At 40.3% G+C, this 26,527-nt stretch overlaps 1 protein-coding gene across 1 annotated transcript in view; it reads left to right on the top strand.

Moving 5' to 3' along the window:
* EFCAB6 (EF-hand calcium binding domain 6) overlaps positions 1-26,527 on the top strand; it is a 109,479-nt gene that overhangs the window by 52,192 nt on the left and 30,760 nt on the right. The window contains exons 14-21 of the mRNA XM_085324440.1: positions 1,055-1,162; positions 3,838-3,952; positions 7,439-7,572; positions 8,656-8,891; positions 10,379-10,435; positions 11,313-11,409; positions 12,388-12,506; positions 14,094-14,321. Of these exons, the coding sequence (XP_085180566.1) occupies positions 1,055-1,162; positions 3,838-3,952; positions 7,439-7,572; positions 8,656-8,891; positions 10,379-10,435; positions 11,313-11,409; positions 12,388-12,506; positions 14,094-14,321 (1,094 nt within the window). The remainder of the gene's footprint in view (positions 1-1,054; positions 1,163-3,837; positions 3,953-7,438; positions 7,573-8,655; positions 8,892-10,378; positions 10,436-11,312; positions 11,410-12,387; positions 12,507-14,093; positions 14,322-26,527) is intronic.

Genomic DNA, 26,527 nt, shown 5'->3' with positions numbered 1-26,527 from the left:
TAATTCTGYATGCTGTCCTTTGGATGGACTTGTGAGGTCGTGGATTTGGGATTGTAGCTGTGATGCTAGTGGCACCCAGCTGTACATTTCTTTCTTTTCACAATTCAAATAAAAAATGCTTTGCTGAAAGTTGATGCTGGGCAGGAAAAGAGATATGATGGCAGTAAYATTTCCCTGCTCCACCTAATTTTAAGCAAAGAGCTTCTGCTGAGTAGTGTTATCACAGTAATTCATACTCTGTCCTTTGTCCAGATATTGAGGGAAGATAAGGAGTCAGCAAGGGTCAAAACAGATACGTACTTTTGAAAATAGCTGGCATAGGCTTTTGGGACCGTTTGTCCCAAGCATTTTTTTACTGTGATCCAGTAATAAACGTCATCTTTCCATCCATGTACCATAGGCTGTGCCTATTTTCACYAGCTGCTGTTACAGGGGCAAATGTAATGACTCAAAGAAGATGACAGAGCTATAGTCTTCCTTTCTACCCTTCTCAGCATAGACCCATGAGGTGTGTGCTCCACATCATATGACAGGGCAAAGGCTCTGTTACTGTAGAGCCTTCCCCTGTGAACACTGTAGCTGCATTCAGCCTTGCATCTTCTTACCCTCAAGTGGATACCTTTCTGTAGTTGTGTGCTGGAAGTGAAATAGATTTGAAAATAAGGGGAGGGGAAGAGGAAGAAAAAAACATATRAAACATATTTCCTTTTTCTTAGTATTTCATTATTAATAATACACTTATTAAGAATATAGTTAAACTGCAATGCTCCAGTACAGATTTGACATCTGTGGCACAAACCTTTGGGGCAATTGCTTTGGTTACTGCAATTAACACTTATACAAGCTTCTTAGGTATCACATTTTGTTGCCTGCAACTAATGCAGGCAGTAATGTTCTTTTTGTCAACGTTAGGCTGAACGAACTCATTCAATCTGCTGCTCTTGCTTCTGCATTGACTGTCTATGCRCAACTCTCATTTAAGAGATTTGTATAACACCAGAAACTGTTAAACAGTCAGTCTTTGTGATTTCATTGTTCTTTTGTTGCACTACAGATGATGAATTCCTTAAGTTTTGGCAATGCACAAAGGATAGAAAAACATAATATATCTGCATCCAGGGATGGACCCTTGGACCCTGCAAAGTCAGCAGAGTTCAACTGGGTAGGATGTTGCCTGGGAACTATCTGGTGTGAGAGAGAGTGATTGAAAAGGACTCCACACTAGAACTGATGTGACAGGCTGCTTCATGTCTCAGGGAACTGTCTGGGCATGTGCATTTTCTGGTAAAATGCAAACTAAAATTCTCGATCACTCTTCATTCGTGGTCTTTAAAGATCTCCACCCCTTTGCAAAAGAAAGATGTTTTTAACCTCATTGTCCAGGTAGAATTCCAACTTGGGAGTTTTTAAATTCCTTGTGCTTCAGTTTCTCTGACACTTCTGCTGAGATGTTTGTCACCACCTGCCCTGAATTGTTCAGGAGCACAGATGCTTTTTGTTCCAAAAGTGGTAGTTTCAGCCATAAATGAAGAGCATCAGGAAATGGTRTGTAGCACCATTATGGACACTGTGGGTACCTGTCCTGGACTCCAGCTGCTGCTTCAAAAGAATGTATGTCTCCCTCTGTCACATCTGCCAGCCTCTTACAAATGTCTCAGATATATCAGGTTACTGCAAACGGCACTAGGTACCAACATTCAGGGAATATAACCTGCCCCTAGGGTGTCCTGGTGAGTAGATTGTAAAGCATTTTGAGTGTCTACCAAAATTTAAGTGCTCTCCACTGGTTCAATATTCTTGGCCAAATCCTGATTCTGTAGCTGGACAGATATGATGCCCACTCTGTTTCCCACCTTAATGTCAGATTTACAAAGTGCTACTCTGATCCACAGAACAGAGGACTCATCTAGAGCAGCCAGTTGCTGTGCTCCAGAGGTAGAGTAGGTTACTCAAATAGTAAATAGTATAATATGGTAGTTGTAGCTATAAATGTGGCAGTCATAGCTATAAAAGGGAATTAGTTTTCTGATTTGTTATTCTAGCCCAAGCAGTAGAAGTGGGCAAATTCTGTCTGCCTGGGAAGTGGATAAGCTCATTTTATTTGTATGACACTATGTTAGAGAGGGATGGAGGAGGCAGAATCCACCCTTAGGTTCCTCTGATGAGTATTCTTGGTATTCTTGAATAACTGAAAACTGCAGACATCAAAGCACCTCTTAACCTTAGTAGGTTTATACCAATACTGCCAGTTTTCTGTGTTTCTCTTTACAGCTTACAGCAGTGTCAAATGTGTGAGGAGGGTCAGTTAAGGGGAATGCAGAACTCTACCTCCTTTACTGCTGGGTAACATGGTACCTCTGGCTTCACTGACCTGGCTCTCCTGAGAGTTGGGCAAATAGGCACAGAGTTTGTCTTCACACCTTGGGACTTGGCTGATTATTAATAGAGTTCATATTCAGGAGGACGGCCACTGAAGCTCTGTCAGGGGGCCTGGGTAACATCAACAATTTGAATGTTTCTCCACTTTGCRGTGTTTCCTCACTATAAGGCAGTCATCAATTCCTCTTCCTTTAAATGTACAGAAACGATACATTTTGTGAGCTGTTCAGCACAGGACAATGACCTAGTCTYAGCTTTAATACAACTTAATATTGTATGCAGTTTGGCAGAATTTTATCACTTTTTCTCTATAGATGAAAGTGCTAATAGTTGAGGCTGTAGTCACCCATTGCTATYGTGACTGATTCTCTCCAGCTTTGACTGGATTTGTATGGCAGATTTCCTTATCACCACTATTAAGAATTTGATCTGATGGCAAAGACTTGTTCAACTGCACATAAAATGTGCTTGCTTATCCAGAAACTTTACATTCTTTGAAAGGAGTGATAATTTGCTAATTATTCTCTTTCTTTTTTAATGCTCCTTACGCTCTTCAACAATTTAATGATTTTTCTTTTAATCTGTACAATTAACTAAAATATAATAGCAAGAGTAATTGCTGTAGAAACAATTGGAAAGTCAGGACAGAGCTGTGCAGAGTAGTTGTAAAGGATATGCCCAAATCAGGAGTTACAAAGCAGCTGAAGGAAATGAAAGGGCTGCAACTGGATCTATTCAGGGAAACAGGAGGTGGGAGAAGGAGTAGAAAACCTCGCTACAGTCAACTGGCAGGTAATAGAAGAAGAGTATAATGGCTGGTTGCTRGTACTCCAGAATACTGTACCTATTTGATGGAGATAGAGGTCCCCAGAAGGGGACATGGGAAGAATGGAAAGTGGTCTGAAAGGTCCTTGCCAAAATGGATTACATAAAATGCATCCTTGGATCTACTTTGAAGAGCAGCATCCAGAAGGAATCCCACTTTCGACGTTATTGTAGCTGTATATAGTTCAGGGGCCTGAGCCCACTTTGCAGCATTCCTTGTCCAAGAATCAGTTGTGATGGTCTTGTAGGGAAAAGTGGTATTAGCAAATTCTACAAATGGCAAATTTCCACAGTCTGCTAAATGAGCTGAAGTGATGGCTTCTGGCACTTTCCTCTTCCCAGGTGAAGTTTAATCTTTGTCTGGCATGCAATGCTTTTGCTTAAAATGCCAGTCTCAAAGATATAGTCAGATTTTGTTCTCTGCAAATTCAATTCAATTCTGTATGGAAATGAAGTTATATGGAATAGGTCTACAGGTAAATGTTTTACTGTATATGTAAGGAAGAGCGAACATTTTTAGAGTTATTTCAATTTGAGCTATGGGATAAAACCTCCAAACATTTATTATTCAAAGTAGTGCATTAAACAACGAAATAGATACTTATATAACTTATTTTATTTCTCTTCYGGCAGATGTTGGAGGATCATAGCATGCCAATGGATGACAATCAATTTGATTTACTAACAGAAAAGTTAGGATTCCTAGATGGAGGGTTGAGTTATCTGGATTTTGTGGCAATATTTGAAGGTAAAGGAATTTTAACAGCAACACAGTATAAAACAAACCCTTCCTGGAAAATGCAGAACTTTCTCTTTCAAGGAAAGGCTAATGCTGAAATAAGGAACAGATCAGTGGTATGAATTTTAGGACACTGATGACCTTTCTCTTCATAGTTCATTGATTCCTGATCTAGTTACCCTGCTGTGAATCTAACCCAGGGCTTGAGGGAAACTRGAATATGTGAGATGTGGACTAAGTAAAGGCCAGGAAAGGTATGATGGAGTTTTACTACTAGACTGCAGAAAGTAGTGAACTGGTCTCTCTGCTTATGTAGACCCTTCTCCCCAGCATTTCTTACTCTTGTTCACAGTCTTGGGACTGTGTTATATCCCAAGTTCTGATAGTGATCTCTTATATAGTTATAGTAGTGTTGTTCAGCAACATCTCTTTTTCTGTCTAAAAGGTCAAGAAACAGAAACTTACCCTTTCAGGTACAAAAGATCTGTTAGTAAGCCTTTAGTGAYAGGCTTTAGTAGCAGCATATGTAACTAGAGCTCTATGATGTGACCTGGTTACTTACTCACTTGTGGTTTTAATTTAAGGTATTGCTTTTGAATGATAAAGCTGTTAAGGGAGTTTGCTACCAGAGGGTGCTGAAATGCAGTTGTCTATAATGTAATAGCTTTATTGGAGTATGAAGAATTTCAGTGAGATTGTGTAGACACAGGTGTATTGTCCACACATATAACGAGGATGTGATCTTCATTGATTTACTGCTGCTGAGGAGTGAAACTCGGAGAAATATCTTTGTAATGTGGGAGCGTATTGTTTCAGTTTAGCTACTTGCCTTACTCCATCAGTAATTTCATTGATTTCACAGCAGTGTGAGTAAGGCTTTCAAATTTTGACTCTTAGAGACTGATTGAATCTAAATGCATTTTCTTAGACTGGAACACTAGGTGAAGGTTGAGTCTAGTAAGTAATTATTTGTTTCTCATTTCTTTCATATATTTTTCTTTTATTCTTTAAATCTAGATTATCTTCATAAYATTCTAGTGCCACAGAAGTCAATATGAGTTTTGCCACTGACTTCAAAAAGGCCAGTTTTAATTTCTATATTATGTTTCTATTTATTATTTTTCTCAAAGGTGTCCGTTTACTTTTCCCACAGTGTTTCTATTATTTTTTACTGTCATTACTTCTCTTTAGACCTAGGAAATGGGGGAGAGCTTACTTGTGGCAGGACTGACATAGTATTCAGGTTTTTCTTCAACTGAGGCCTAGTGTTTAGAAGTATGTGCATATGGTCATCTAATCATCTGCCCATCAAAATATTTGCATCTGGTAGCCTAGTAAAAGATGCTTGAAACAAGTTAACCTTAATTGAAAGCAAATGTGACAACACKTTGGTTTAAGTCAAGAATCAGAAAAGTTTTGTCTGTATTTAAAGCTTTTCCTTTTGACAGTCATGAGAATCACAGCTTTTCTTTCAGGAGGTTACTAAAGCTCATAGTTGTAAAAGAAACTGCAACCCACATTTAATATAAGGCTCAAAAGCATAAGGTAAAGAAAAAAAGTGACTTATTTTTCTGTGATTTGTAATTAATTGCAAGGGAGAAGAAGAGAAGCTCTGACCCCTTCGGCTGTAGTTACAGTGCTGATAGAGAGATCTGATTCTCTTCTAATAGACTTTTGTGGGAAGATAACACAAATAGAAATTTTCCTGGCTACACCGTAGTGGAGACCAGGAATGAAAAAGGGAGGAATAGTGTGTGCATTGGGGGGAGGAGGGTTACAGGGTAAAATTGTAAGAAACAGAACATGGCACTGTGAATACAGTTTAGTGGTGTCACTGGAGTAGGTGTACAGGCTTTTGTTGTGTGTAGGTTACTTCTGTCTTCACTTCCATGAATAGATTCCTTTAGAAAGGTCTGTTAACTTAGGATTTTTCCACTCAGTCAGGAAATGACTGAGTAGTCATTACCTGGTGTAATGGAATGTCAGTATGTATGTACGCTATTCTTTGAGAGTTTTTCCCATTTTAAAAATCTGAGATGGATTAATTAAAATTATTATAAAACATACTGGAAATTTGCTAAACATATGAGGAAAACCATGCCTACAAGATGGTGACAACATTTAATCGGCTGGGTGAACTACTGGTGCTAATGTTTTCTTCTCATCCAAATGTCTGAGAGATCAAGTGTTGTAGAGTGTGATCTTGCTATAGCTTCATCTATTTAAACCACTTTGCTGCAAGGGAACGGTAGATGTGGCTAAGCTTTACAGAATTAGTGTCTTTCTTGATGAACTGCTGTCTATATCAACCCAAGCAAATACAGATACAGATTTCAATAATCTTTTAAAATACCCTTTTTAGATACCTTTTTAAATGCCCTTTCAGCAATGCAAACATACGAATGAACAGTGTTCGTGTCCATGTGAGATGGGATAGTGGGATGTAGTRCGAGGGTTTCATGGACAAGAGCACATTCCCAGCAAATCCTTTCTGCTTGCCTGCCCAGTGACAATTCTACTTTTTCCATATAGTCTCTATATGGCTCATATGTTGCAGAAAAACTCTAAAATGTTGAAGAGACTTTAAAAGATGTTATATGGTCTCTTTTCCCCAAAAAGCAAAATAGGTACCTAGAGTATCATAGCACAGTGAGCAGAAGGAATCAGAAAAATCTCAAACAGTGACCAAAATAGCTTTTCTATTGCCTAAAAATACCTTAGCCCTTCAGGAAGGGAAGTACATGCTGTGTGCCCTGCTGGAAAGCTGGCTGTCTCCCTTTCCTGATCCTGTGGGCTGTGAGATATTGAAAGTTAAAGTTGTGACAACATGAAGCTGCCATTTGTGCAGGACTGAATCTTGCCAGACCTGAACATCAGGCAAATTAGTATTGGAGTGACACTGTGTAGGTGAACTGGRAAGTAGGATGGCAAAGCTTCTGAAATACGTTGTGTTGGTTGARAATAGTGGAGTGTTTAGCCATAACAGAATTACTCTAGGGGAGGTGGTCTAACATGCAGCAGTTGTGCYATACAGACAAAGATGTGAGGAATTATTTTCTCTGATACTGTCTGCAGGAGCTGCAGACAGTGTTCCCTCACAGAGACAAGCAATATGACAGCAAATCATGGCTTGCTTAGTATTTATTTTCTCCTCCTCCAGTCTGATACCCTCCTTCCTCAAAGCAAGCAGGAACCGGAGAAGGCTAGAGCAAAAGGAAAAGACCTTGTCTTAGCTATGCTCTCTTTAGTTAAGATTACTCTCTAGAAGCTTCTTTTACCTTGTATTGGGAAGAAGCGTAGCAGCTGAGAAAATTCATGGAAATCAGATGGACACTACTAATACTGTATACGGCTATTGCACTTTATCATGTTTGGGCTGTAAAAACCGTGATTGCAGTTTTCTTGTTTTGTTTATGTTATTTTGCTGTGCTATTTATCAGATATGTTTAATATCAACATTTCAATGCTTGCTGTGCTTTGATTTCATTACTCCAGATGCCAGATTGAATGGGCCAGGAGCTACATTATGTCACAGCCCAAACCACAGAGGAAATAATGCTAAATATCACTACATGACTGCTGAAGAATGTCTCAGTCAGCTTAATGATAAGCTGATGGAAGTCTATGGGGTAAACACATAGAGCCATGGTTTGCTTTTGGCAGGGAAGCTAGTTGTTATTGTGATACAAATATTTGTTCTAAAAGTTGGTTTGGGGGAGCTGTCAGAAAAGTGACTCTAGAAATTATGATGAGTTTCATGCTTTCTGTTGTCTCAGAAAAGTTCAGTTCAAATACATTCATTTTTCAAGGCAAAAACTGTTTTTTCTAACTGCTTTCTCTGCAGCCTTTACCAAGAAATTAAAAGCTGAGTTATTTTTTCCCATTCTTTCGTAAGCATAGCTTTTACAGATTTTGTGATTATCATAGAATATCTCTGTACTACTCCTTCATAGAATACTCCAGGAGCATGAGTGCAGTCTATCAACAATAGGGTTTTTTTTTTTTTGCTTATTATTTTCTGTAATAACCATTAGAATGTACTCCTTGAAATCCCACCAGGGATATACATAGAATAAGAGAGGTCACATTTAACAAAAGGAAAGAAGCTGCAGGCATTAACCTTTTGCTCAGTTCATTCCATTACTGTTCCCTGGGAGAAYTGGAAAAAGCAGCATCAGGAAAGGGATCCTCTCTTCAAACTAACTTGGAAGTCCCAAGCAAAGTTGATCATGCTAACAAGTAATTTCTGAAAATCTTCCCCCTTCTTAAAGGTGTTTGAACTTTTTATGTCTATTTTGATGGGGGAAGCTGTCTARCTGCAAAATTAATTGCTCTCTTCATAATAGGTTTTCCAAGCATGTATAAGACAAAAGGCAGAAATGAGGTACATCTCAATATAGAATTGACAGGAAGTGGAGGCCAGTTTGCAGATTTGCATGGCAGCTGGCTTTTTGATGCTCACTGCTTTTGCTCAGTTCTATACATGCATGAAATGAAAGCAATAGGCCTGTGGTTTACTGCAGACTATCCTATACTGGCAGAAGTAGTAGTTTGGCATTGTTTAGTAAGGTGTACTATAAATGCTTTGTATTCTCAAACTGCCTTAAACTATTTGCCTACTGTCAAAACAACTCTAGAGCAAACATTTGTTATTTATATTTTAAAATATGTAGTTGACATGGTAAATACATTTAGTCAATGTTCCTTGTTAGGACACCTATTCTGCCTTCCGTAACACAGACAGTAACCATGACGGTATTGTCAACATGCTTGACTTTCGACACCTCTTGGACAGCTTTCTGTTTAGTCTTAGAGATGAGGAGTTCTTGCGCCTACTTGGTATGTTGAGAATGAACTTGACCTCCACATTAAACTATCGAGAATTTTGTCAACTGTTCCAGACCCAAGAATCTAAGGAGGTACCTCCTTGGCTGATTCCACCTCCCAAGTAAGAAAGAAAAAGTTGTGTAGTGCTTACATCAATCTGATATGTTTATAGAAATGAATATGCTGTATGAAAGCTTGTATTAGATGTAATTGAAAAAAGATGAAAACATATCTTTGTCAAACTGAGGTTGGGTAGCTCTGTAAGGTTATCAGTGATACAGGATTCAATTAAATAAATTACTGAGTCCAACCTTCAGTTAAAATGAGTAAATTACCCCTGGAGACTGTTCAAATCCGTAAGATTAAACATATACTGGTACCGGAATTAGAGACTTAGAGCTGAGCTAACCCCCAAACTGAACAATGTAGCTATATCTTTTGAACATGCAGAATTGGACAGACAGTTTGGGGATGTTATTTTGAGTGGAGGAGCAGTAAATATATTGCCTGCCTGCCACAGTCCCTATCAGTTCTGAGACTAGTATCATTGTCAGCGTGCATTAGAGTAATCTGGGGGTCCGTAATCCAGATCTTTTTGCCACCAAAGCACTGAGGGTAGATAAGATCAGATGAAGTGTGCAAAAATGCTGAGGTGCTGTAGAGTGGGTGGAGAATAGGGAAACTATTGCAGCAGCCTCCTTTATTCTGAGAAGTGATACTGTCTAAAATCTCTGGAATTTTAAGGCCTGAGTTTTTCTTTAATGATAAATAGCACTTAGGCACTGAAAAATTAATTGTAAAAACTCAATGTGAAACTATATTTAACTGTGCAAACAGAGATAAATTGATAAAAATAATGACAAGATTCAGCAGGACTGAAAAAGATTGTGAGCAGCAATTCATCTCTGCTGTGGCAATGAAGATGTGATATATACACATAGGCTTGTTTCCCAGTTTTTATTTGTCTCTTACAGTGTTACTGTTGGCTCAGATGCTAGTAATATTTATCTGCTTGGTTTGTTTTTCTTTTTTCCTGAATTGGACAACTGAGTGAATCAAGAACATGAGTCTTAAACAAGAAAGAAAACTGGTGATCATCACTGGGTCTTGCTAACTGTTGGAGTCTGAGATCAATTAATGTCTTGCTCTCATTTCTCTTCCATCTGGGATTTAGTTCTAAAACTTTCTCATTTCAAAAACTGTTACTGTTTTGAAATCTAACAATGAAAATATAGTGATTGAAAGCCATGAGAATGCTTACAGCTTCCCAGCTAGGTCTTTACACCATTTTAAATGATCAGTAGTTTAGGTTTATGGAATCTTCTCCCAGATAGTAGGAGTGGGGAAGCTCTGAGAAACAGAAGGTTCCCAGGCACCTAGTATACTAAATGGGGCATTTATTTTTGTTAATCCAAACTGAGCCGTAGGCAAAGGCCATTGAGGCCTGGAGCTCTCGAAGTTCAGACGTAACTCGGTTTGCAGCGTTACAGATTTCCAGGACCTAAGTTCTGGTTTTGCACATGCCATGAGTGGTGTGAGAACTCAGTGGGTATGTCAGATGTATAACATAGTCTGCAGGCTAAATATTTTGTTGTCTCTTGTCTGCAGTCTTGATCTCTGTGGAGTTCAGTCCAAGAATGCTGGTGAACTGGGTGAAGAAGCTGTGTATGTCTTCAGTGTTTTCTTGTAAAGCAACAGCCAGAGGAGAAACTAATGTTAGGAAGTAGTATGAGATGGGCAGCTTTGTGTTGAGAGAAGTGAGCTGCCTCTCTTCAATTTTCTATCTGAAAGTGCTTAGGAAAGTTAAAGAGCTGTCGGCTCCAAAAGAAGGGCTCCTCTTCTAATGCAGAGGAAGGTGCGCTATTTCAAAGAAGGGTGAGATAGGACGTCCCTTCCCCTCAGTTCCTAGTTTGGTGAGTTCTTGTGTAGCACATTGATTTAGTCACCTTTCTGCATAGTTCAGTAGCTTTGCTGGATCCTATTCCAAAGCACTTGTTAATCCCTACATACTTGGACTCTCCCAGAAGCACCAGGCCCTCAGAAGTTCAGTGCTTGTAATGCTAAGCAGTGACTGGGTTAGTTTGCAAATCGGGGTCTTACTCCCTAAATTTAACAGCTATGTCTTGTTATTACTGAAAGATAGTTTTCATCTAAGTTATTGAAGTAAATCAAGGATAATCTTCCTGGAGTCACTCCAGGATATAATTGTTTCTGAACTAATTAACATTTCCTTCTGTGTATATAAATGATCCATGCTGGCTCTTGAGTTTGAGGGAGAATGAAACAACATTGATTTGAAAATAAATAGGGAATTACAAAATATAAAGCATCTTTGCTAACCTGCAGCTAGGGAAATAAGGCAGTATTTAAAGAATTAAGTTTACACAGATGTGAAGTAACAGACTTTAATGTGTATCTTAAAAACTAGGAAGTGAAATCACCACTACCATGAAGAACAACAAAAGGCAAGAAAACTTGTAGAGATTAAAGATTCCACTTACATACAGCATAGCTAGTTGTTATTCTTTTTTTCTTTTCTGAGAAAAAAACAGACGATAACGGATGCAGAGCTAGCTTGTGATCAGGCTCATTACTACCTTGCTATCAAAGCAAGAACCAGATGGCATGACCTAGCAAGGGTAAGAAGAATGTTTTCTTTAAATAAATAAACTGCACTAATATATTTCAGAACATTATGCAATGTTGATCTTCAGATACTATAAATATTCAAAAAAACCCTTGCAAAATAGCTCATTAATGATAAAAACTTACTATGYGAGTAAAAAAAAATCAAGTTTGAATAATGTTCAATTTTTGTTGTGTTAATTATATAGTAGCTGCTATTATAGTTGTTTCTAAAACTTTCTTCATATTTTACTGTTGTTGGTTTTATTTAACGGTTCCATTGTAAGAGTAGCAATTAGTCTCCTCTGAGGCCTGTTTGACTAGGTGCTGTACACAAACACACACACCTATTTCCATGCTCACACCTAGTGTTGCCCAGCACAGTGAAGCCTTGATTAGGGTGACCGTCCAAAGGGATTCTCATAAAACAATTCATAAAAATTAATTCTGATTTTTTTAACTGTTGAATAATTGCAATGCTTGGAGAAGAGTAATAGAAGGAAAAAATGAATCTAAATTTTTCACTGAATGTTTGTGTAAGTGAGATAATAGTACTTGTTGGCTGAGATTGTAAGATGAATGGTAAAAAAAAAAAAAAAAGCAAAATCTGATACATATTAAGTATGTAACAACTTGGGGAGAAAATCTGCAGGTCTGGTATTTTCCAGTTTTCATCTTCCACTGGCATGCTTCTGCAGTGGGCATACCCAYAGATAGATAGACAATTTTAATGTTTATATCCCTGTATTCACCRTCAATAAGAGACTTTCCACAGTCAGTCCACCAGGATATGTTCTTGAGAGTTGCACAACCATAGCAGAAACTGAGAAACACTAAAAATCAACTGAGAAAACATTTTAAAAAATGAAATTCAGACTTACATGATTTTCCATTTGTTTCTCTATTCACATTATTCATTAAGCTTTTAGAGATATCAAATGTTTTGTCAAACTTGTTCATTCTTGTTAGTGATGATTTCTTTTACATTCCAGAGTTTTCAGGAATATGACAGTGAAGGAAATGGCATTATACAGCCAGAGGATTTGAAAAAGGTCTTGTTCAGATTTGGCATTCCAGTCACCCCAGAAGAATTTAAGAAGCTTTGGGCAAGGTATGACAACTCTAAATGATTAGCTCTTACAATAATGTATCTTTTATAGGATTACAGAGCCTTTGGCAGTGCAGTGAGTTACAATAGATTACAATGCACAAAAAAACTTTTCTTTTGTTATGAATGTGACCCTAGATCATGACGATGTGTTATAGGAGGCTACACTGTATCATACTAAAATCAAGAATACAGTTAGATCCGTCAGTTTCCAATGAATTCAAAGACATTATGACTTCAGTATTACTGCTCCCTTTAATTTAATATGCCTGTGTTCATCTTGGATGGCATCTGGGTGTCACAAGTTAAATTAACTTGATTTTCACCAATTTTGTTTCTACATGGAAATGCCTATGTCAGTTTATTCTGAGTGAAAGTCAGCTCCAAGTGTCTCAGGTCAACTGGGAACTGCACACAGAACTTCCATCAAGGAGCTTCATAGAATGCCTATATTATACAACTGTCTGAAGTCAGTGCTACCAGCCTCTCCTTTTCAGACTACTAAATTTGCCTGCAATATTTTCAACCTAAATAAAAGTGATTCAGTCAAAAGAAAAATGCTACATACCAAATACATAACAAAAGAGAGTAAGGTAATTTCATGCTGTGTAAAGATGGCAAGTAATATCATGAAATGTTTTTATAGACAAGTAATTTGTCGTGAAGTGGGGGGAAAACACTTGTCTGCTCTTAGCTAAGAGGAGCTGTGCTATAAACAGTCTTTAAAATGGCATTGATGTCAGCTATATGTGACATTATATAAAAACCTACCTTCATTACAGGTTTTTTAAAAAAATATAATCACTCTCCCCAGCRTATGGAACCCAAATGTATTGCATCTTCGTTTCAAACTGCATTAACTATATATTTTTTTCCTAGCACTGATTCATCTCTGAATTATTTTCTGCTCCATTAGATTTTACTTTCCATTCCTTTTCCTTATGGATGCCATGGCACACTGAAGAGTATTCTTTTCCTGCAGTCATCTGCTGCACAATTTCACTCCCATAAGCCACTGCTTTTATAGAATAGATAAAATCTCTTACGTGCCTGATACGTCTGTAAGTTGAATAAAGGAATTAGAGTGAAGCTGAGGGTAAATTAGGCATTACCATGCATCAGAGCACTAGCAGTGGGAGGGACGGCAAAGGACAAACCTATGGAAATGTTCATACCTAAGAAAATATGAAAAATGTTTATGAAGTTATGCACAGGTTGCTGAAGGGTTGTTACAGTTCTGAGCATCTCAGATTTGTGTGACCTGTTTGAGACATTTGGGGTGAAGTTTTAGAAGTCAGACGCTCTTTGTCTCAAGTCAGACACTGCAAAGCAGCTGTACTGAGAGCTGGAGAATGCTCATGACAATTTGGTCCTCAGGGTAAAATTTCCAGAAATGACTGTGTGATTATGAAGCATAAGTCCTATCTTTTGAGTCTCCTATGAAGTCACTCACTCATTCTCTGTGTGGTATGGCATCTCTACAAGGAAGGGAAGTCAGTGAGATTTAAGCTGCTAAGTCACTTAAGGATATCTGTAATGCCTTTCTATGAGGAATACATGAATATTTAAAAGGAGCATTTCTTTTTCAAGGTATGATACAGATGCAAAAAGATATCTTACTCACCAAGAATTTTTACAGAAACTGGGGATAGAGTTTGCACCCACTGACACAGAGCTCAGCAGACATATCACAGAAGACAACTATGTACACTTAAAAGTACATTATAATAATAAGCAAAAGAAGCATTCAAAGCTGGAGGAGCAGCAGAAACAGCAAACTAAAGCTCTGCATGTAAATGAAATGAAAGAGCAGATCAAGTAAGTTATTTATGAGCTTAGCATAYAACTTTCTGTGTTTGTGTTTAGTTTGTTAAGATGACAGTATGTACAATGCAAGTGTTATTTTACAAAAAAAGTCTCTGAAAAGGAGTCTTAGAAAGTGCTGGAAAAGGTTTATACATAGTGTTATTCCCACAATTTTTCTGGAGATAAGCCTAGCTCAGCAAGAATTATGAAACAATTTTTAAAATATTCTCCATGGTTGTATATTACTCATTTTATAGACTGCAGAGAAGCGTCTATATTGATAAATCAGAGTGTCCACAAACATTCCCAGATGCTGGAATGTGATCATCAATGCAGTTAAACTGCCAGAGCAATCTTTGTTGGCCATGTCAATTAGTATTTTCCCTGATCACTCCCAGCATAGTTCAAGAGCAAGAATGCTTCAAGGACCATACCTAATAAGCAGTTTGCAGGCAGCTGCTCTTTTTCAGTGGCTGAAAAGGTTCACCAGCAGAGATGTGCCAGCTAGCCTCTGTGGCCAGAACATTCCCTGTTTATTATGATAGATACAGGCTGTGGTTCCAGTCCTGACATTGCTGTCAGCTCAGACTAAGCATGTACAGTTTGGTCACACTGCAGTTCTCTCCTTCTTAGGCTGCTCCTGGCAGTGTAGGCTTAGAGCTACGTGCATGTGATCATCAAGAGCTTTTATTGCAGCTGCAATGGCTAGACATATAGGACAGTTTGGTCCCATATTCTATCCTGGTTCTTGGAAGAGAGCAAAGTAGCAATCACAGCTGGTTTCACAGCCCTCTAACAGCAACTTGAAATGTGAGTGAATACCGCAGCAGAAGCAGCAAAAAAACAGCCACAACAAGGATGGACCTTTGCTCTATATGGGAAAAATAAACCTCTTGTCTCCAAGCAAGCGGAGCCACTGCCTCAAACAAAATCAACACTCACAGAGTTAATAGGTCATCGCTCCTGAGAAGAGCATTTGACAAACAAATGACAAAATAATACCCTACTCAGAGGGAAGTCTAATGATCCATGCTTGCCCTAGTGAGTCAGTGGTAATTAGCCTACTGCTGTTAATAGGATTCCCAAACCTGCCGGCGGAATGAGGCAGCAGGAGAATCCACTGCYGCAGTACAGTGCTATGAAAACTTTATATTCCAGGTTGTGACAAGATATCACCTGAGTGCTTATCATGTTTTATGCTCATGCTTTCCCTCCTTTCTAGAACTTCTTTTTTTTCAATAAGTATAAACCCACAGGAGCAAGGCAATAYACAAATATATATCCCAAGAGCACAGAGTTGCTTTCTTTTGTGCTTGGAAAGTATGTAGAAGTTGTAGGAATTAATGCATTATTAWTAATAATAATAATGATAATTCCCCATGACATTGTTGGTAAAGGTGTTACACTCATAAACAAAGACAAGAAACCATCTCTTGCAGGTAAAGAGTCACTTTCAGAAAACATTAGACAAAAAAAAAGAAAAAAAAAAGAGAGAGAGAGAAGCCTCTAAACTAAGACTTTCGGCTTTTTATCCTGACTTTTTAAATGCTATTTTTCAATGTCCCAAATAGTATGAAGGAGTCAAAGGCAAAACTCTCCTTTCTGTCCAGCATCACAGCTCTCCCATCTGCACTGCAGCTCTCTGTGGTGTAAACTGCCCTTGTGACACACACAGGTATCAACTAATCTGTGAAAAAACTGTATAATATACAGCAGAGAAGGTTAGGCAGCCAGTTTGCGRTAGGTGTTGATTACTACAGTATTTGCAACTGTCTGATGTGAAGTTTGRGCCCTAACTATCTTGTGCTGGGCTCTTCCACTCCATTTGTTGTACCAGCCAGTTGTCTCTAATCTTACACTTGGATGAAGAGCTTTTTTGCTCAGGAACTATCTATTTCTTACCCGTTAGTGCAAGCCCAAGCGCAGTCTGGCCCTACCTCCAATACTGTAACTAATAACTCATACTGCAAATAGTGAAAAGGCTGTACTGCAAGCAGAAATTATACAGCGTGGCCCAAATATGCAGATATTCATCTTGAGGCAGTGGAGAGTAATTTAATCAATGAGGAAGACACACAAGGTAAAAAAAAATTAGAACTATTTGGTTTTGAAAACCTACCATGACAACAACTATATACACATGCATATAAAAATAAATACCTACAGTGTACAGTGATGGCTTAATCATCATTAGGAGGAAAACAGAAATTGGCAGACTGGATCAGAGACCATGTAGTTCAGTTATCTGGTAGTAAGCAAAGCCAGATGTTTCTGACTGATGTGGAACAGCCTTCTGAGAGACGGATGTGGAAAATTCCGCCCCCTAAACTAGGGCTTTCTCATCCTGGACTACGACAAAGATTAGTTTTTGCCTGCAGATAAGATTTTCATATCCCKTTCACAAAGGAAGTTTTTATTAATTGTTACTATTCTGGATTTTTCTGTTTTATATATATGAAAAGATATTCAGTTTTGTTCATAATCTTTCAAATTTTTGGAGTCAGTGCTGTCTTCTGGGAATAAGTCCCATAGCTTTATTGCTTGTGGTCTGCAAAATTATGTCTTGTTATTGATTATTCCCACCTTTCAATTCCACTGAATGTTCCCTTCTGTTTCCCACCCTTTCTTACCCACTTCCTGGCCAGTGGGAGTGGTGCTGTGGTAGCAGGTCCTGTGTGACTTTCTCTCCTGGAAAGCTGTAAGTGCAAAAAGAGTTGCTTTGAGGAGGAACTCCTCAAATTTCACACAGGGCCTTGGAAAGATGTAAGTGACTCTTAAGCCAGAGTCATTTGAAGAATGAAATCTATCTGCGGGGTGACTGTGAAGGCCATGATCCAGTGGACTGTCAGCCTTCCACTCCAGAAAGAGATAAGACAGCATGAGACACAGGAAGCAGAAGTGGGCACCATGCCCTTTTACCATAAAAAGTCAGTGTGAGGAGATCTGTTCTTGGGCAGGAGAGCGGATGTAGTGGCTACAAAACACAATCTTGATCATCCCCATAGCTCTCAGGCCCCAATTCATTCTCTATGAGTTGGGAAATTGATTGCTTTCACCTGTCAAATTCTGCCTGAGGGAGGCAGTTCCCCAGGAATGAATTTCTAGGACCCACTAGGTACCACTAGGAGCAGCACCCACATCCCCTTGTGAGATCATGCTCAAGCTCTCCCTTTACCATTTATACAGAGGCTGTATCATAGAATCATAGGACCATAGAATCAGTAAGGTTGGAAGGGRCCTCTGGAGATCATCTAGTCCAACCTCCCTGCTCAAGCWGGGTCACCTASAGSWTGTYAGACAGGGTTGCATCCAGGTGGGCCTTGAAGATCTCCARAGAAGGAGACTCCACAACCTCTCTGGGCAACCTGGTCCAGGGCTCTGTCACTCTCACAGGGAAGAAATTCCCCCTCACCTTCAGGCAGAACTTCCTGTGCTTCAATTTTTTGCCCATTGCCTCTTGCTCTGTCGCATGGGACAACTGAAAAAAGTTTGTCCCCGTCCCCCTGACACCCTCCAATCACATACTTATTCACATTGATAAGATCCCCCCCTCAGTYTTCTCTTCCCCAGGCTGAAGAGGCGCAGCTCTCGCAGCCATTCCTCATAGGGCAGATGCTCCAGCCTTCTGATCATCTTTGTAGCCCTATGGCTGGACTCTCTCCAGTAGCTCCATGTCTCTCTTGTACTGGGGAGCCCAGAACTGGACACACTACTCGAGATGTGGCCTCCCCAGGGCTGAGTAGAGGGGCAGGATCACCTCCCTCCACCTGCTGGCAACACTCTTCCTAATGCACCCCAGGAGACCATTGGCCTTTCTGGCCACAAGGGCACATTGCTGGCTCATAGTCCACTTGTCATCCACCATCACTCCCAGGTCCTTCTCTGCAGAACTGCTTTCCAGAAGGTCAGCCCCCAGCCTGTACTGGTGCATGGAGTTATTCCTCTTGAGGTGCTGGACTCTGCACTTGCCCTTGTTGAACCTCATGAGGATCCTCTCTGCCCAGCTCTCCAGCTTGTCCAGGTCTCTCTGAATGGCAGCACAGGYCTCAGGTATATCAGCCACTCCTCCCAGCTTGGGATCATCGGCAAACTGGATGAGGAGGCACTCTGTCCCCTCATCCAGGTCGTTGATGAATAACTTGAACAAGACTGGACCCAGTGGGGAATGCCACTAGCCACAGGCCTCCACRCCACTGATGACAACCCCCTGAGCTCTGCCTTTCAGCTAGTTCTCAAGCCACATCRCTGTCCACTCATCTAASCCACACTTCCTGAGCTTGCCTATGAGAGTGTTATGGGAGACAGTGTCAAAAGCCTTGCAGAAGTCAAGGTACACAACGTCCACTGCTTTCCCCTCATTTACACAGCCAGTGGTTTCATCCTAGAAGGCTATCAGATTGGTTAAGCAGGATTTCCCCTTGGTGAATCCTTGCTGGCTACTCCTGATCACCTTCTTTTCCTCCATGTGTCTGGAGATGACATCCAGGATGAGCTGTTCCATCACCTTTCTGGGGGATGGAGGTGAGGCTGACCGGCCTATAGTTGCCTGGGTCCTCCTYCTTGCCCTTTTCTTTTTGAAGACTAGAGTGGCATTGGCTTTCTTCCAGTCCTCAGGCACCTCTCCAGTTCTCCATGACTTTTCAAAGATGATGGAGAGTGGTCTGGCAACAACATTGGCCAGCTCCCTCAGTACCCGTGGGTGCATCCCATCAGGTCGCATGGATTTGTGGATGTCAAGCTTGCCCAGAACCTCTCTAATCCTATCCTCCTCAACCAAAGGAAAGTCTTCCCTTCTCCAGACTTTCTCCCTYACATCCAGGYTCTGGGATTCATGGGAGCTGCCCTTAGCAGTGAAGACTGAAGCAAAGAAGGCATTCAGTAATTCTGCCTTCTCTGTATCCCTTGTCACCAGGGCCCCTGCCCCATTCAGTAGTGGGCCCACATTTTCCYTAGYCCTCCTCTTGCTATTGATGTATTTGAAGAAGCCCTTCATGTTATCCTTAACATCYCTTGCCAGACTCAATTCCAAGTGGGCCTTAGCCTTCCTTGTCGCGTCTCTACATACTCTGACTGCATTCCTATAATTCTCCCAAATAGCTTGTCCCCTCTTCCACATTCTGTGTACTTTCTTCTTCTGTCTGAATTTGGCCAAGAGCTCCTTGCTCACCCATGCAGGTTTCCTGCCCCCTTTGCTGGACTTCTAACTCACAGGGATGTACTGTCCTTGAGCTTGGAGGAAGTGATGSTTGAATACTAGCCAGCTCTCCTGGACCCCTGTTCCCTGTAGGGCCTTAACCCATGAGATTCCTCCAAACAGGTCTCTGAAGAGCCCGAAGTCCGCTCCCCTGAAGTCCAGGGTTGCAMTCCTGCTTGTTGCCTTACTTCTTTCCTGCAGGATCCTGAACTCCACCATCTTGTGGTCACTGCAGCCAAGGCTGCCCCCAATCTTTACATCTCTCACCAGTCCCTCCCTGTTGGTTAGGACAAGGTTAGGTGTCCAGCAGGACACCTTTCCTCGTAGGCTCCTCCACCATTTGTGACAAGAAGTTATCATCAGTGCATTGCAGGAGCCTCTTGGACTGTTTGTGCATTGCTGTGTCGTCCTTCCAGCAGATGTCAGGGTGGTTGAAGTCTCCCATGAGAACCAGGGCCTATGATCATGAGGCCACTTCCAGCTGTCTATAGAAGGCCTCATCAACTTCCTCTTCCTGGTCAGGTGGCCTGTAGCAGGCACCCACAACAGTGTCAGCCATGTTGGCCTGCCCTTTGATCTTCAGCCATAAGCTCTCGACTGCCTCCTTCTCCCCGCCTAGGCAGAGCTCAATGCTTTCCAGTTGTTCTCTCACATAAAGAGCAGCTCCACCATCTCACCTCCTTGGCCTGTCTTTCCTAAAAACCACATACCCATCCATGACAGYGTTCCAGTCATGTGAGCTATCCCATCATGTCTCTGTAATTGCAATGAGATCATGGCCCTGCGCACACAGATCTCCAGCTCCTCCTGTTTGTTCCCCTTGCTGCGTGCATTGATGTACAGACATTTYAGAGAGGTAGTCATGCATGCAGGTTTCCCAGGAAGGGTATAAGGGGGTCCCCCATAGCCATGTCCCACATGCACATCCCCTGCTGAATGCACCCATTGGAGCCCCCCCAACCCAAGTTGTGTTTTATTGACTACCCTCTCTATGACACTCCTCTTCCTCCCTCCTACCTAGTTTAAAGCCCTCTTTACCAGGCTGGCCAACCTGTTGACAAAGACAAATGTACCCYGCTTGGTGAGGTGAGTCCCATTTCTCCCCGTAAGTTGTTGATTTTCAAACCATGTTGCATGGTCATAGAATCCAAAACCCTGTTGCCAACACCAGCGGCATAGCCCGCTGTTAATTTGGAAAATTTTCCTACTCCTCCTCCCATGCCTCCCCCTAATCGGCAGGACCGATGGGAAGACCACCTGGGCTCCCAGACCCTTGACCACCGTGCCTAAGGCCTTGARGTCTTTGATTTTTTCCAGTTTGCTCTCTGTATCATTMGCATCCACCTGAAAGAGCAGCAGAGGGTAGTAGTCTGATGAGCGGACAAGCCTTGGTAGCCTTTCAGACACATCTCGTATCCTTGCCCCTGGAAGGCAGCAAACCTCTCTAGAGGAGGGGTCAGGTCAGCAGATAGGCGCCTCCATCTCCTGCAGCATGGAGTCACCCACTATAACCACTTGTTGCCCTCTTCCGCCTTATCACGCAAGGCACAGGCTCAGGCAGCCCAGTTGCTTCCCTTGAGATCAGGTCTGGGTCCTCCTCATCCTGGAATGTACTAAACCTGTTCTTCAACTGTATCTCCAAGTCTGCAGGAGGATTTGGGGCCTTTCTTCTTCTTTGAGAAGCAATTAGTTTCCAGCCTTCTTCAACAGTGCCGTGCTGTACAATTTCACTCTGCATCCTATGTCCTTTCTCCTGGCTTTCTGCAAGGGGTGGGAACCTCATCCTAACCCTTTGGAGCAATTTTGGTGCTTTGTGATTATACACTGTGAAGCAGACAAAGGCTTTAGACATCTTAAAATTCAAAACATACTACTGAGCCTTAAAAAAAAATTTTTTTTGTTGTAACTCACAGGAACGAATAACCCAAATTAGAAACAGACATTGAACAGTGGCTCTCCAGTTCTTCAGGAGAAATATAAAACATTTGCAAGAAAATACTTTTTGGCAATGTAGTTTGATCTATGGTTTAAAATGTCATGTGCTCCATGCACATATTTACTGCTGCAAGTGTAATAATTACTGCTTGGAAACCTTTACTCAGTCCAAAAAAATGTTGCATGCTTCAATTTTCTAAAAATATAAATCTCAAAAACTGTTTTGATTTTGCTTGATCCTCTCATTGGCAAATTTTGAGTGGAAGATAATAGCAAGGAAGAGCTATCATTTAACAGAATATTGCTGAAGTAACATACAATCATAAAGGCTTCTAGAATTTTTCTGTAGCAAGGATACAATGTGGACCATAGCCTTTAAAGCACACCCTTAYAGTGTTGAAGGAGCAGTGGTATTTTTTCTTCTGGGGCTGGAGGGGATTGATGTCTCAGCGAATTTACAAAGTGCCAGTATCAGTGGTTTTTGACTTTTAGGCTGCTGCAACTTGCTTGCTAGGTGTGACAGTCTTGGTCTTTTGGTGTACTGAGGCCCAGCACCCAGCCTCCTCCATCATTCTCACCTCTGCTGGGAAATTTGTAGGCCTCTGAATAAAAGTTGAATCCCAGACATGTAATCAGCAGATATTGGTTCTGTATGGTTTCATATCTAGGAGAAGGACGAGGTAGCCTTAGCTGGTTAAACGGTAGTTAGATACATGGAGATTCAAGGCAGTTAAGCCAGCCTGAGCCATTGGCCCCACTCTGATACGCATTCTCTGCAGCATTCATCTGTATTCTTTCCAATACAAGTCTTGCTTTGAGTGAGACCCAAATACCACATAGTAACAGGAGTATTATGTGAAAAAGAGGAAGGAATTAACTAGAAGAAAGAGATTTGAAAGTGAGAGAAAAGATGATAGCTCTTTAGGGGCTTTTAGAAACTCTAAAACACACTGGCAATATTGCAGACTCCTTGAAAAGAATCACATGGTGTTTTGAAACTTCTATACAGTATAGATTAATCAGAAGGAAGCTCACAGCTATTTTCTGGAATATTACAGGCGTAGGAGCTATCAGTGTTTTTAATGGTGTGAAACCAAGCCAGGGTGAGAGGGCAAACCATACAGCTATAGAAAGCAAGTTGAAGGAACATTGCACTCTCAAGGAAAGCTAAATTCTTGAAAGATATAGATTTTATATGAGAATGCGAAAGGAGGAATTCTTTGAAGAATTTTTAGCTGATCTCAAAATAATGAATCAGTTAAGTAGCATGACATTTTGAGAGAGTCTGTCATAAGGGATCAGACAGTGATTGGAATCAGAGATCAGACCAAAGGTGCCAGGAAGCTAGGATTTAGAGTTCGGTAAATTAAGCAAGCTAGGCCAGTCATAAGGGACAGTATGAAAGTATCAGGAGGAGAACAGGAGATGCTGGCTATTGGAAAAGCAAAATGAAAAGCTTTTTAAAGAGACTCTTCAGAGCTTTCTACAGGAAGTTGCAAAATTGAGAAATAGGAAAATTCACAGATTTAAATTATGTCTAGGAATTTGGAGATACTGCAGCCACTGTAACAAAATATAGTTATTTTGCAAGACCTTGCAACTGAAAAAGCAGAAACAAAACAGAATACCTAACATACCCCCAACTGATCATGTACAAATTGAACGTGCCTTGAAACACCACACAGGGATTCTCTGCAAAAGCTGCAACAGGGAACTGCAGACTATGGATAAACACCTTTAAATTCTGAACTGCTGCTTAGCCAATGTTACTTTGAAAAACACTGTAAAAAAAATTGAATCAGGAATCTCTGCATATAAAGAAAAAGTGTTGAAACTGAGGGTGTGTACTGAGAATCAAATTCCTACTGAATRACTGTATTAACTTAAATTGAAAAGAAAAGATAAAAACAGTAGTTTAAGTTTAGGTTTCTGGGCACAAAAAGCTAATATTGGATCTAAAAATATGTCTGTCCCTGGGCTTGATTAAAGCAGTGAATCTGGTGGAGGAACCATTAACGAGGGAGATCAGTCCCCAGAAGTCTTTAATGTCAGAGATAAAGTAGACAAAGAATATAAAATTGTATTCTCCCAACAATCTGTGCTACTACAATTCCTCTGGTTATGAAACAGAAGCTTATAAAGGAGCTAGATCACACAGGAAGAATGGGGAGAAGTTTAAAAATGGAAGAGCCAGTTAGCAGCAGTAAGGAAAAATGACAACTTACTGAGATTGTCCTTAGAACCAGTGAGGCTAAATATATGTGTCAGGATAGGCACTTTCCTATAAAGGACATCTCCTGGAAAAGGACTGCATATGGTTGTACAAATACATATAAACTTTTGTACAAATTTATATCCTTCTACTGGATCCAAGCAGAATTCCTTGCATGTGAAGAGTTCAACACTATGCACTTTCAGTCCAGCATACAGGAAATGCTGCTTTCACAGACTCTTTTTTGACTAAGAATTAATTCTTGAGATTTCACATGGAAGCATAAGAAAGGCCATTCRCTTGAAGCAACTGCTAAAATAGACACTGAAGGTGTCCAGTAGAGAACTGTGAAAAAGCACCCAGGAGGGTCGAAGAAGGAGGATTAGACAGAAATACAAATGTAAGGACAGAGAAATAACATAAATGATTAACTGAAAACAAGACCCCAAAGGACCATTACAAATATGCTGTCCACAAAGATAAGGTATCCAGAGACCTGTTAGCCTAGTGAAAGTTACAGGAAAGTTCATGTCAAGCCTGGCAATCTGTGCAATTAGCTTTTGAGTTGCTACATGAAATGCACATACAGGTCTGGCAATTTGGGAAAAGTTTCCAAATTTAAGGCATTAATAAAGACAACACCTGACCTTATATGTCTTGACACTAGAAGACAGACAAAGTTGTCAAAAGATGGCTTACAGGCAGTATTATTGAAAAAATAAACAGCGGAAATCTAGCCTGTGGTTTTAARGCACTTGTGAACACTGTGATTTTAGGCACAGACTGGGAGTGTGGGACCCTGGATCTGCTATATGATTACAAGAAATGCTACATATTTATCAATCTGTTATGGTCAGAAATGACACAAACCACTTCGTAGCCACGGTGAAAGAAAGATTAACTCTCAGAGTATAAAAATGCTGTGACTTTTTGGTGTTGTTTTTTTCGGCTAAAACCATTCAGTGTGACAATGAAGTTTAAACTGGAGAAATAATTATTGATCCAAGATATACTTTCTAGAGCCTTTAATGAGTCTGTTCTTGAAAACAACACAGAGAATGACATAATATGTGGAAATTTAATTTAAAAAATTATTTGCTTTTGGAAGAAAGTGGGCTGGATTTGCAGAGGCTACACAGAAGATGACACAATGCAGATTACCACCTATGGGGTAGACAGGGCATTGCATACCAAGCCCRTATCACAAATTCAGATTAGTTTTCTATGTTTAGTGCCATACACTTTAGAAGTCACAACGTAGTAGTGTCAGTGTATTACAACGTGACATACTTCACAAAGTATAGGGGATTCATACGGCTCAAAAGGGACTCATAAGTCTCAAAAATGTGAAAGAAAAGAGCATATGTGGATACATCTGAACTTGTTGTAGGTATGCAACTTAGGCATTCACCTGAAATTGTATTTTTATAGAATTTAATGTCAGAACATGTCAGAGCATATGCTAACTCTTTATTTGTTTGGGTATGGCACCCCAGAAATGTTGTCTAGCAACGGTCCACTGTTCAGCAGCTAGGACTTGAAAGGATTTGTAAGGGATGATCTCAGTATATTCCATCCAATCCAGATATCCTCAGTTCAATGGTGAGCWGTGTTGAAACTGTTGAAAGACATTTCAAGTAGGCTGTGAAGCTCAGAAAAGACACAAACTTTTTCTGAACATACAAACACATCTTTGAAAAATGGTTCATTGCCATTTAAACTTTATCAAGCAGACAGGCCCAGTATTCCCAATTTCATCCAAATGACAGTGGAAGATAAAATGGGTCTGAATCATATAATAAATTGCTAACAACCCACAAAAGTCATATTATAATTCATATCTTGTAAGGTTAGTGATGCTGTTCTTATGAACAATGGTGTTTCCAGGGTTCTGAGAGTTGTGGGGAAATTACTATGTGTTCATATGAAGTACAAACTCCAGAAGGACAGACTCTTAGGAGAAACAATTGGCAAGGAAAATATATTGCCCTTGTAAGAAAAATACTGAGCATACAGCCTCTTGAAAATAAATGGAAAACCAAGGATTCTGCCATGATGTGAGTAAAAAGACAGCACTAGTAACTAGAACTGAGATCAGATGCCCCTGAGGAGATGCATGAGAGGCAGTAGAGCTCTGAGGGTCCTTACTGAGAATTGCTATATGAAGCATATGAAGTTTAGCATGTCCTTTACTGGTCTTATAAAAACTGACTACAYGGTATTCATACAAAGGAGCAAATACAGGAACTGGATACTGGCCCATTGACAGTGGCTTAACAGGGAGCAGAGTGAACTGGCCTAAGTTCTTAGATCTACAGACAGGCTTGGCAAGAGACTGAGGCAGTGAATCATGCTTAATTATGTGGGTTATGATCTTGAACTGCATTATCTTTGTAGAAAGCCTTTTATAGTACAAATGCTGGTTCTCTAAAGAACTTATCCTCCACACACTGTAGCCTAGGGCTGTCAGAAAGAGCAGTCCCAAAGCAAATGGAGTGCAGCTGTAGTTGTTAACCAAAATCAAAACTTATTATTTCTTCCATAAGGGTATCATCTTGTAAGTGATAAATATATGTAGATRATTTATTTATGCTTGATAATCTCCATCAAGACATAATTCACAGCTATTTTGATCTTGCATCAATCTTAAGTGACTTTGGCACAGTACTTTGGTACGGTAATGAGAGACGTCTGTGCCTGCCTGGTYCTCTTGAGCCAATATGTGAAGAGGCATGTATTGACTCAAGAGTTAARAGGCTGGGAGGGATATTGCTTGGGTTTCCAAAGTTTCATCAAATGGTTGCTGATGTCATTGAGATGTGAGAAAATAAGTGGGAAGAAGAGCCAATGTTTTAAGGCCTGAAATTGSTAGTGTGC

The sequence above is a fragment of the Rhea americana genome, unplaced genomic scaffold (genome assembly GCF_003343005.1).
Source record: "Rhea americana isolate MKP2758 unplaced genomic scaffold, rheAme1 scaffold_91, whole genome shotgun sequence".
Classification (NCBI taxonomy): domain Eukaryota; kingdom Metazoa; phylum Chordata; class Aves; order Rheiformes; family Rheidae; genus Rhea; species Rhea americana.
The sequence above is the reverse complement of the archived record's forward strand: the minus strand, read 5'-3'. Positions and strand labels throughout refer to the sequence as shown.